Source organism: Sphaeramia orbicularis, chromosome 7 (genome assembly GCF_902148855.1).
Source record: "Sphaeramia orbicularis chromosome 7, fSphaOr1.1, whole genome shotgun sequence".
NCBI lineage: Eukaryota > Metazoa > Chordata > Actinopteri > Kurtiformes > Apogonidae > Sphaeramia > Sphaeramia orbicularis.
Window position 1 is genome coordinate 35,650,166 of NC_043963.1, and position 11,570 is coordinate 35,661,735.

General features: G+C 40.1%; 2 protein-coding genes across 5 annotated transcripts; both read right to left on the minus strand.

Moving 5' to 3' along the window:
* On the minus strand, positions 1–7,348 carry ikzf4 (IKAROS family zinc finger 4). 4 transcript variants are annotated; one of them, XM_030138407.1, is made up of 8 exons: positions 7,215–7,348; positions 5,210–5,264; positions 5,007–5,111; positions 4,597–4,899; positions 4,120–4,287; positions 3,292–3,444; positions 3,006–3,137; positions 1–2,748 (listed from the first exon to the last, which is right to left on the minus strand). In XM_030138407.1, the coding sequence occupies exons 2-8, from the start codon at positions 5,247–5,249 to the stop codon at positions 1,940–1,942; spliced, it is 1,710 nt and encodes a 569-aa protein (XP_029994267.1). In that variant the 5' UTR covers positions 5,250–5,264; positions 7,215–7,348; the 3' UTR covers positions 1–1,939. The 4 variants fall into 4 exon arrangements, with proteins under 4 accessions (XP_029994267.1, XP_029994265.1, XP_029994266.1 ...); XM_030138405.1 differs by lacking the exon at positions 7,215–7,348 and adding an exon at positions 6,612–7,155; XM_030138406.1 differs by lacking the exon at positions 7,215–7,348 and adding an exon at positions 6,593–6,681.
* Positions 7,349–8,859: 1,511 nt separating this feature from the next.
* On the minus strand, positions 8,860–10,966 carry dnajc22 (DnaJ (Hsp40) homolog, subfamily C, member 22). The gene is made up of 3 exons (XM_030137764.1): positions 10,417–10,966; positions 9,997–10,289; positions 8,860–9,036 (listed from the first exon to the last, which is right to left on the minus strand). Exons 1-3 carry the CDS (start codon positions 10,964–10,966, stop codon positions 8,860–8,862), a joined length of 1,020 nt encoding a protein of 339 aa, XP_029993624.1.
* Positions 10,967–11,570: the final 604 nt, after the last annotated feature.

Below are 11,570 nucleotides of genomic sequence, written 5' to 3' on the forward strand. Positions count from 1 at the left end.
TCACTTAATAAACTTTACTTTATTGACAGTAAAAAGTTTTGAGAATATTGAGGGGCACGCATCTGTAACTGCAATTACATCTCGGAAAGCAACATGACTTCTTGAAATAATGAGGCAGTTGTACATCTTTAACTTTGAGGTAAAGTGTTTTGTCATGTTACGTCATTCACAAAATATCATATAACATTAAAGGTCCACACAAGAAGACAAAAACCCATGCCTCATTTTCACTTTCTGAAAGTACTTCACATTTAGAAAAAATAATTCACAATTCAGGTAAAAGCAGAAAATGACAAGCACACATGCTATATTCCATTCACACACATTTCTCTACTTATCAAACCAAGTGCATTTTAGATTTTCTTTTTTTCTGAAAACAGTTTCAAGTACATTTTTGCCTGCAATTAAAGAAAATCAAGTTAAACTATGAAGCAGCAAACCCACAATAACAAGTTAGAATACTGAGTTTGGTCTCATTCATGTTCCCAATATTAACATTACCAGATAACTCACCGTACTGTAGCAATAAGGTATTTGGGTGCTTTAAAGAAGCAGGAGGTAACATTTCATGGACTTGAGGAATATGCTGGATAAGATTTGGAATATAGCTGATGCAAATACACCAAGGCTGAAACAAACAACACTAAATAGATAACCACAAGTGATAACTGAACAGATTCAAACTGGTTTTGTTAATTGTTTTTAAATAATGAATTATTAATTCATTCATTATGCAAATTCTTAAAAATCTCACCCAAGATTCTGAGTGAAAAACTGCAAAAGAATTACTGTAGTTAAACTGATATTTAATTCTCAGTCACACTTTGCAGCAAACTTGAGTGTAGACCGCAGAACCAGTGCAGCGCTGTGGGATTCTGTAGAAGGCCGGCTCCGTCAAAAATGCACTGGTGTTGCAAATTTCACGATCAATTATTGAGAGTATTATGCCATTTATCAGTGCAGTAGAACAATCACAGAAAAAAATTTGTAAAGCCATCAAGTGCTTCAGCAAATGTTCATATATAAGCAGGGAACCTAAAAGTGCAATCCTGTGTAGGTATAGCACCCTGGGCCATCTCAGTCAGGCTCTTACTGTACACTACACGGCTCACGGTCTGATCTGCACCAGTTTTCTAAGGCTCACTTTAAAATCCAAAAGCCTATTTCACATCTAAGACCTGAACCCCCAATTCACCTCTAGGTGAGAACTTTGTAGTTAGCTTCCTTCATGATTTTGCTGTGTCTTCGGACTGTGCAGCTGCAAATATTCTTACCTCTGAGGTGATTTCACACTGTTGAACCATACTGTAAACAATATGTATTCCCATAACAGCGTACTGTTATAGGAGTTAAGGCAATCCATTTTCTGTGCTTCGTCTACGACAAAAGCTCCTCCCAGACCCAGAGGCACAAAGCTCTCAGTGCATATTAAGCTTACCTGACACACAAAATACCCCCCTCAACCACAAAAACAAAGCACCTTGTGCATACTAAACGTACCAAATATAATTCTTTAAATGTACATGCCACGCTTTTCTTAATTACCTGTGCACAAGACCTTTCAAAAGTGCTAACTATGTCGCTAAGGAAAGATGGCTAGTCAAGATTTCTGAGCACCAGGTCTTTGCCAGTTTTTTTTAGTTTAGAGGAAATCCCCCAAGAAGGCACTTCTGAAGCAAAACCTGCAGTTTTGCCAGATGATTTGATGTGGGAGTGCAATCAATCATAAAATGTAATTTGCCTCCGCTTATCTTTAAAATGTGCAATGAAAAGATTCACTTGCACCTGGTTATGTTTCATAAAGATTTTCACAATGATCCCACAAATCCTTTTACTTATGCTAGGGATTTAAAGCAACTAATCTGGTGCAGAACAAACGTGAGCCGACAACTTTAGAGAGCAGCAGTCACCTCTCCTCGACGACCACTATACCGTCCTCTCAGCCCACCTGGTGCTCTCCACGGCTGATGTGAGATGAGAACTCATAGCGGTCCTGGCTGCGGTGGCCACAGATGTTACACTCGAAGGGCTGGCGAAATCCGTGACAACCCATGTGAATGGTGAACATGACATGGTCCAGGAAGAGGATGCGGCAGTGCCGGCAGTAGAAGGAGCGCACGGGCCGACCATCTCTGTCCAAAACTTGCATGGTCTCCTTGGAAGAAAGAGGTGAGCCAGGGCTCCTCTTTACTATGGTGGTGGGCACCGGACACACTCTCTCCCACTCTGGGTCCAAGTCTTTGGCCTGGCTGGGGCTGGAAGTGGGATGGCTGCGGGGCAGTGCTGCGGTTTGGTAGTGGAGGTGGTGGTTGTTAGAGGTACTTGTGGGGCCTGTAGCCCTTGTGCTCTGCTCTTCTGCTGTGCTCTCTGTGTCTGTGGAGTCAGGACAGCCGTTGGGTGAGGTGGTGTGGCTATGGGTTGAGGGTTGGTCATCACGGCCTTCGCCTGCCTCCCGCACAGCGAGACCAAAAGACATCGCTGTCAGCCCACCTCCAGCGTGTGCACGTGGGCCCTGAGGAGTCACGTTACTGTTGATGGGGCCCATACCCAACAGGAAGGCAGGATGGAGCTGAGGCTGTGTGGGTGGCTCATGGTTCTCAACTTTGCCCCTGGTACCTTGCAGATGGGACGCTCCCAACCGAGCAGAGTCCCCCGTAGGGTGAGCGCTCATGAGGTCCCCCTCCTTCTCAGAGCCAGAGGACAATTCATAAGGTGCTTCAGGTAAGTCAAGATGCATGTGCTTTTCACCTATGAAAAGGACACGTCAATCACAAACACGAGTTAAAATGGGAGAACTTGATGACTGACTTAATGTGCTCCATGTGGCCCCTTAACAAGCCAAAACTAGATCAAGTTACATATTATGACACAGGTTACATGTTTGCCTACACTCAAGTACAATCAGCAAGACATTTCTACTGGATTGGACATGAATAATAAATGTACTGTAGCAGACTGAGCAAAGATGAAGAAACATTACTTCTATTGATTTTTAAAAAGCTCACCCAAAAACTTCTGTGGCGTTGATCTTTTGCGTTTGGTGATACTAATAGACAGTCTATCTGCAAAGTGGACTTTTTCATTAGATGGCTGGAGTGCAGGTTTAGTCATTGGCTCCATATTCAGTGATTCTTCCCCTGAAAATAGAAGATACCATGTCAAACATTAATGCACAAATACTTTTATTTACTCTTCCTTTTTTAGCTTGATTTTTGACCAGGCAGTCACATGGGACTCACACAACTATTGTGTCTTAAAGATAATGTATTTCATGTTGCTATATTGTGTTACCTCGTGCGGTCTGAGCAGTAACCGCTGTCTGATTGTCCAAACTCTTCAAATAACTATGGCAGCGCTCCAGATGTTCTTCCAATGTGCTCTGTTGTTTGTAGCTGCGACTGCAGTAGCTGCACTTAAAAGGTTTTCCCACCGTTGGAGAAGACACTATAATAAAAAAAAGAAGAAAATACAGTGGTTACCTCCAAGATGAGCTAAAAGGAAAACGTTTAACCATGATGGTCAAATATGCGGGTAATTTGTGGTAACAACAAATATGTACGTTTTGTATTGTATTGTTGTTTATTTACTGTATTTATTGGAGGGGATTTTTAACAATGCAGTGTTCTCTATCTTCAACGAAATGGGTTTTCCCATTCATTAACAACTCTTGATATTGTTCTGTTTCCCGCCAATGATGACAAAAAATGTCCGACTCTTTACCGCAATGTTCCATTTTAGAAAATCATCAGAACGAGTGACGTCAATTCACTGAAATCCAGTTTGCGAGAGTCTTTTCTGTGAAATTGAAGTTTAGAGACTTGAAGATCCACCAAGACCTACCATTTGAGCACCTGTTGTACAGGATTTCCTGTTTTCAGACTGTTAAATGTCATGTTTTTGTCGTGTACAGTATATTCTTGTACAAAATACCCATTTCCTCTTACATTCAAACAGGGGTGAAACAGACCATTGTAATAAATCTCTGCTGTTATTTCACATGTCATACTTCATACTATGGTGTGATATTATGGATTATCAACTGAATAGGTGGATTTTTGACATTTTTATAGAACACATATAATGATTTAGCTGCTTTCATTTCTTCAGAGGTTGATTTACCTGCATGTGTGCGCAGATGTCCTGCCAGTGCATCTCTCCGGCGGCAGGCATAGTTACAAATAGGGCATTTGAAAGGCTTCTCTCCTGAATGCAATTTGATGTGCCGCAATAAGTTCCCCTTCTGAGTGAAGGAAGCCCCACACTGGTTACAGTGGAATGGCCTCTCACCTAAGAACACATGGATGAACAGATCATTTTAGATGTGAATCACTCATCAAATTATTGGCTAAATTCTTAATTTTAAGATACATTTCTGAACATTCGTAGCCTTAAATATGAGACTAGAGACAGACAGAGGATGGCATTAAGCAGTGAAGGGCCTGAGCTGGACTTGAACCCAGGCCACTGTGATAAGGACTGAGCCTTGTTACGTTGTCCACATTCTATCAGCGCACCCTCTTCACTTAACATTTTGACATGTAGAGCAAATATATACATATATGTGTTGTCTATAAAACATTTAGTGCTGGCTCTTACCCGTGTGGCTCCGCTTGTGCACCATGAGCACATTGGGTCCAATGCAGATCATCCCGCATACCTCACACTGGAGCTTTCCATTGGGTAGTCGAATAGGTCCTGGAGAACCGGCATTTGTACTGGCCATCTCATTGTAGACGCTCACTCTATCTCTTCCAGCAGGAGCATACTCGGCACTCCCCTCTTCCATGGAATCTCCTTTGTCATCCATCCTGCTATCGTCCCTCACAGCCTCCTTACTTTCCGCCTGTGGAGCACCTGGTGACTCATCATCGCTGCACAGCTCAACCTTAATGGAATTTGCTGTGTATATACAAATCACAAATAAAGACACATTTAATTTCACACCTACTTTGAATGAAAAATCCCTAAAAGACAATGTCGACATAATACAACAGGAGAATGATCACCGCTAAGAGACTGATGTGGTGAAGATTGCTGACTGTTTGGAGATCTTGCTGAAGGGCCCTGCAGCCCGCCATAAAATTCCTGTTCGGTTGACTCTCCTCCATTGCCTGAAACACAAATATGCCCACATTATTAAAGTCAACATCAAAGTCTGGAGATTGTACACACACATGTACAGTAGTTTTTCCTTTGTCTGTAATCTCACCTGGTGCATATGAGCGTCCATTGCAGTCATCAGCATTCATTCTCTCACCAGATTTCTGCAAAAGAACAACATAAAACAATAAGAGAACTTTTCTTTCCCTTTGATAATGTCTATTTTTAACAGCTCAACTATCTCAGTAAAATGTAAACTGTGTTTTAATACTTGGAATACTAACCAAAGCGGCTGTTCTATAATAGTACACTAATAAACTAGGATACAAATGTTTTACACTTCAGATTCAGAGGTACTTATAATAAGATTGCTTTAATAAAATAATGTGGCAAACTCTGGTTCTGCTCAGCTATTTCTGTATCAAGTTCTTTAACCGTCAGCCTCCATATTTATAGAGAAGTGATAGCTAAGGGGTTTGAAGGAGGAGTTAAAACTTAAGGGGGAAGACAAAATATTAACATCACATTACAGCGTGAAGCAGAATAGTAAGTGACCAAAAATACTACTGAATCTTTTGTATGATTTATGATTTGGGTAACACTTTAAGGTAAACCTATTCACCATCAACTTAGTTTGTCAGCATACATGTAAGGCTCTTTATTAGTCATTATCAGCATTTATCAACGCCTTATCCAGCATGACCATAACTAACTAATTAAACTAATAGAACTAGGCACCTATGTGGGTTAAACTACTAGTAAATTAGTACTTTAGAAAGGGGAACATACTGTATTAATTTAGGGAGGTCTTGCACGGACATTTGTTTTATTTATTTATTTATTTTTACAGAAGTCAGATGTACCAAGAGCTATTAGGGGAAAATTATTATTCTCCACCTTGTAAAGCTCACACTAGTTAGAGCACATTCATATGGCAATTCATGTACAACAATTTATTTTTCTAGCAGGAATTAGGTGGCTACAGAGGGAACACATACAGGTAAGTTAATGGCCCAGTACTTGTAGAATATGGTCATGCACAATACATAATACATATTCTGCATGACATAATACATACTTAATAGAGACATACATGCACATGATACATGCTTTATAATGCCTAATAAAGAGCTAATACTTATGCTTACAAATAACTGTTTACCTTGATAGATTATTTAATAATATGAAAATTCATTGATCCGTTTTTTGTTGTTTTTTTATCCACCTCCAGTGTTTCCATGCAGTGCAGTCACCTCATATTAAATACTGGGTAAAAATGCACAGTACGACTGATGTATTCAACAGCAGACAATAAAACTGAGGTAGCCTGCTCTAAACATTTCCAACACTGACGGTGCTGAGTTATATTCTGATAGATTTCACACGGATTTTCCGCAGCTTGAGTTGAGGCGCATTTATTTCCCTGTTTTTAAAAAAGAAAAAGAAAAAAAAAAAACAAGAGAGAGAGAGAGAGAGAGATAGACTTAAGTACCATTTATACAGTGCTGCACCTTTTGCTCAAATGGATGACAGCAGTGGACACAGGAGACTGTGGAGCGAGCAGGAGGCGGAGACAACACATCGCAGGGAAAATTAATATCCTGGCATTGGCCGCGCATGGGGAGCAACAGGCGCTGATGCAGCCGGGAGACGCGCCAGTCACACCAGGGCACGGCGATTAAAAAAAGGGACGCGCACCACCGCAGACACTTACCCGTCTATCCTATCTACTGTGCAATAAAAACACACACATTTCCCACATACATGTCATCTCGTCCATATATATCAATAGCTACTTGTTTTAGCCGCTCGGTTAGATTTGGTTCCGCGATGACACCGGTCCGTCCAGTCCACTGATGATCCGACACAAGCAACCAAGACAACAACGGCAATTTGTTGCAAAGAGTTGCGATTGTCCAAAAAAAAAAAAAAAAAAAAAAAAAATTGCCCGCATGAACGCAGCTGTCATCCAGCATCGAGGACGTCAAACTGGCCTATACAATGTTTCTCATGAGCCGTTGCTATGGCACCCGACCACACGACAAATGGCATTCACCTACCAACTACTCAAAAACATGCCGTACTTCCACATTAAAACCGACCGATGGTCTTACCGAGCACGGCGGAGAAGTCCACCAGCCTCGTCCTTACCTGGCGACCGATCGGTGTTTTCCTCCTTAATTGTCTGGATAGCTGTTTGTTTTCCCAGGCGACGACAGCATCTCCGGGATTTTTTTTTTTGTACCTGGGAATCCCAAAGAACTTCCGGGCCCATGCTGGGATACAGACCGAATAATTGTACAACAGAGCTCTGGATTCACTGATTGCCGAATGCATCGATGCATGTCAGCTCAGGGTACAGGTGGCGAAAAGGGATCGAAATATTGTCATATAAGAACAAGTATAGGGTCCATAGAAGGCTGTAGTCTGCGGAGGGTTTGTGTGTGTGTGTGTGTGTGTGTGTGTTTTTAAGGAACTAAACAAGATGGACAATATCCTGCAGATGAAAAAATAAAACGTGGAAATTCAACCTGTTTATGAACTCCGTCCCCATCTCCCGGAAATCCAAATGAAAACAGAGTAGGCGTATTTTCTATATTTTCGTTTTGTCTTTTTGCATCTGTATATCTCAGTCCGTGGAGATTTACATTCACCCTATTACAACACCTCTTATGGGGAAGTCACAGTATTTCCCAGAATAACAAAAATATACGGATGTGTAGTGTTTTCTGCGTTTAATACAAAATATGGGTGCATTACATAGCCGAACAACAATTTTTGTGAAAAATAGTTTATGCGTTATCACATGTATATAACCACAGGGTGGCACCAAACTGTTGTTTTTAGTCTAAAAGAGGAACACTGCCCACCAAACAATCAGAGATATGAAATGTTGTTTAACCTGTGGCAGTATGATATTTTGGTTCGGTTTTGTTTGTTTGTTTGTTTGTTTGTTAACACTCTAGCAGCAAAACTATTGGTTGAATTCTTGCCAAATTTGGTTTATAGATTGACAGTGACCTAGAATAGATCTCATTGCATTTTGGGAACAGTAGGTCAATATTTCAATTTTTTTAAAAAAATTCTTTTTAAAATTCTTTTCTTCCCCTCATTTTCTTACAATGGGCAAAATTTCAAATGTTTGTAGCAGCAATACTGTGGGTTGAATTCATACCAAATTAGGTTCATAGATTGCCAGTGACCCAGAATAGATGTCATTACATTTTGGGAACAATAGGTCAAAGTTAACATTTGTAATGAATTTTTAAATTCTTTATTTCCCATTTACTTACAATGGGCGACATTTCACATGTCTGTAGCAGCAAAACTATTGGTTGAATTCATATCAAATTTGGTTTATAGATCGCCATTGACCCAGAATAGATGTGATTACAATTTAGGAACAGTAGGTCAAAGTTCACATTTTTTATGAATTTTTTCTTCTCCCATTTACTTATAAAGGGCAAAATTTCACAAGTCTATAAAAAAAACATCAGTTTTGTTTCAATTTAATTCAAACTTGGCACATACATAGAGGCAATTGATACGCTGACATCACCACACGCACAGACATGATGACATCAGCTCGATGCCAAAGTAAGCTACAATATGTGCGAGGGGCGGGGTTTGTTGTGCCTGGCACCACTTGTTAAAATATAATAACAATACCATTTCTTCAGTATTTTCATATTGAATGAACAGTGGAGTATATCAGTTAATAATCTTTAGTTCAAGCAGCAGGTGAAAAATAGATGACAACTATCTGAATCGCCTTGGTTTGTGCCGCTGCAGCAGGAGCTCATAAGCCTCATGGATCTTCACAAACATCGCCTCAGAATCCTTGCTGGGGTTGTGGTCTGGATGCCATGTCTTAGCCAGCTCCCTATAGGACCGGGTTATCTCCTCAAGAGAGGCCTCTGCTTTCAGTGACAGTATCTGCAACAGGAAACAGGATTACTGGCCTAGATGAATGTAGGACTTGACTGGTTGCTGTCAGTATATGTACACACAAAAATTTACAGAAAGTCACATGACCTGAGACAACAACACAGAGCAAGAATGTAATAAACATGTCATTTTGATTGGAGGAATGGAATGAAGTACTCAGCCTACTGTATTTAATTTGAGGATGTACTTTACTTGACAATTTCCTTTTCTATACCGCACTTCTGTTCCACTGCATCTCTACACAATGTTGTATTTATTACTATTACCATTACTACTTTTGATATTACAGTTATCCATCTTGTTCCTGTCCAGTGAAAACCACATATCTCCAGATTTGCTGACTGCGAATGTTTGTGATAAACTAAAGGATGATGGGTTTCTCAATGGGTCGAGTTTAAAGTTATCTAAGCTAAATAAATTATTTAAAACCTATATCCACTAGAAAACCCATTGTTCCAATTTAGGCCAGTTTTTCTGAACTGATGAAAATTGTCTTTTAGAGGTACTGTATGTACTTTTCACAGGACAGCAGTGCTACAAATACATGGTGATCTAATTGAATGGGATTAATTTATGACAGCAAATACATAATACTAAATAGAAAAATACAGAATATGACCATTTAGCGGCATGGGACTTTATGCTTCAAGAACATTTTGCTAAAAATATGTTTTGAATGTAAAATTGTTACATCCAGTGGAGTATATGGTGTGGTGGTAGTATTTTTACTGAATAGTTCTATCACTATTACCATAAAAGCATACTAATATATGCACAGACTTAAACACACGGTGTCTCTAAACAGGTGAAGCTATCACAGTAAATGTCAAAATTTACTGTATTTGCCAAATTATCTTTACACCAAAGTGTTTTTTTTTTCTGTAAAATGCACACAGTGACATAAATGAGCATTTCTATCAATCTTTGGAACAGAATTACATTGCTCACCTGCAGAGCCTCTTTTTCTTTCTCGGTATATTCTTTGAGCAGTATTTCCAGCACCTTCCTCCAAGCCTCCTCATAGTACCCTCCTCCAGTCAGAGCACACAAGATCCTATATGGCATTAAAAGGATGTACTCCAGTGCGCCTCTAAGCCAAGGTAAAAACCAGAACATATCCAGCAGTGCTGATACACAGTCAGACAGGTAGTAGAGTGTGGCGGTGGTGTTATGGAAAATACAGTAACCCAGTGGAGCAGAGAAGGCCAGCCAGGCTAAACCGAGTCTGTACAGCCGTGGAACTGGACACAAGATAAAGACAAATGCAATTTTAGAAGAAGATATCATTAAAAGAAGAACAATCTACTGTCGTACATGTGTGTAGAAAGAAAATGTGACAATTTGGCATTCTTTGTGAGATGTCCTCACCTAGTTCTGGCTTGGTTTCAGGATTTTGTGGAGGTTTAAACCTGCGGTGTTGTGCAGCGGTGACACTGGCAGCCAGGCTAATAGGGAGAGGTGACAAAGTACTGCCATAGAAAACTGGGGATGTTATAAGACATGCAGTCAGAGTTTTTTGAAGATCTGAGGTTTGCTGGCCCACAGTAGACACCAGATGTACCCCCGCCCCCACACATAAAGGAAGGACGAGCAGGTAGAAGTAGCTGAGGGAGTTTAGTCCTATAAGAGCCACTGTACCAAAGTAGATCCCAACACATACCTGTCCCACAAATCTGGTAGGACCTAGAGTTGGGATGGCCTTAGTGGGGTGTCTTCTCTTCACTTTCTCTGCTTCCTGATTGGCCTCGCTGACATATGAAGGGATTCGTATGGCCTCCCTGATCCAGCCAAAGCCGAATCCTCCCAGAGTTAGCATCCATAACAGAGCATGGCTGTCTCTTCCTAAATATAAATGATGAAGTCCCAAAGGCCCACCTACAGCCCACAGCACATAGGTTACCATTACACTTTTATTCATACTTTGGCCTCTGTAAATCAGTCCCAGTGCAGATATGGAGTATTAAACATCCTTGTTGTAAACCTGCAATAAAAAAGAAGTATACAAATGGATAATTTAAAGGAACAATGTAGATGTCTCTTATTCAGATACATTTTGAGAACATTAAGTTGACCCTCAGTGTTGTAAATCTGTGTCCATTTGATGCATTTATATTAAAAAGCAATATGCTATCTGCTTATTTCATTTTTGTAATAATACATGATCTCATTTTGGTTTTTGTGAAAGCCTACTCATATTATTTTAATGCTATATCTAATTCATTACGTTACTCTGGTCAGTGCTTTATTTTCTGCTGGCCAGGACATAATCTAATCTGTGGTCAACATCCCCGGTTAAATAAGTTATTATATAATAGGGATTTATCTTAGCTTGACTGGCGTGTTTTTGTCCATGTTTGCCTGTGTTATCATTTTTTATGGGAGAAAACACAGAAACGTTGGCTAGTCATATGATATAGGTAAGAAATGATAGTCGAAGCATCACTATCTCTAATGAACAAAACACATTAGGCTGACTTTTTTTTTACCCGTACAGTAAGACTTACCCAACTGCTTTTGATGAA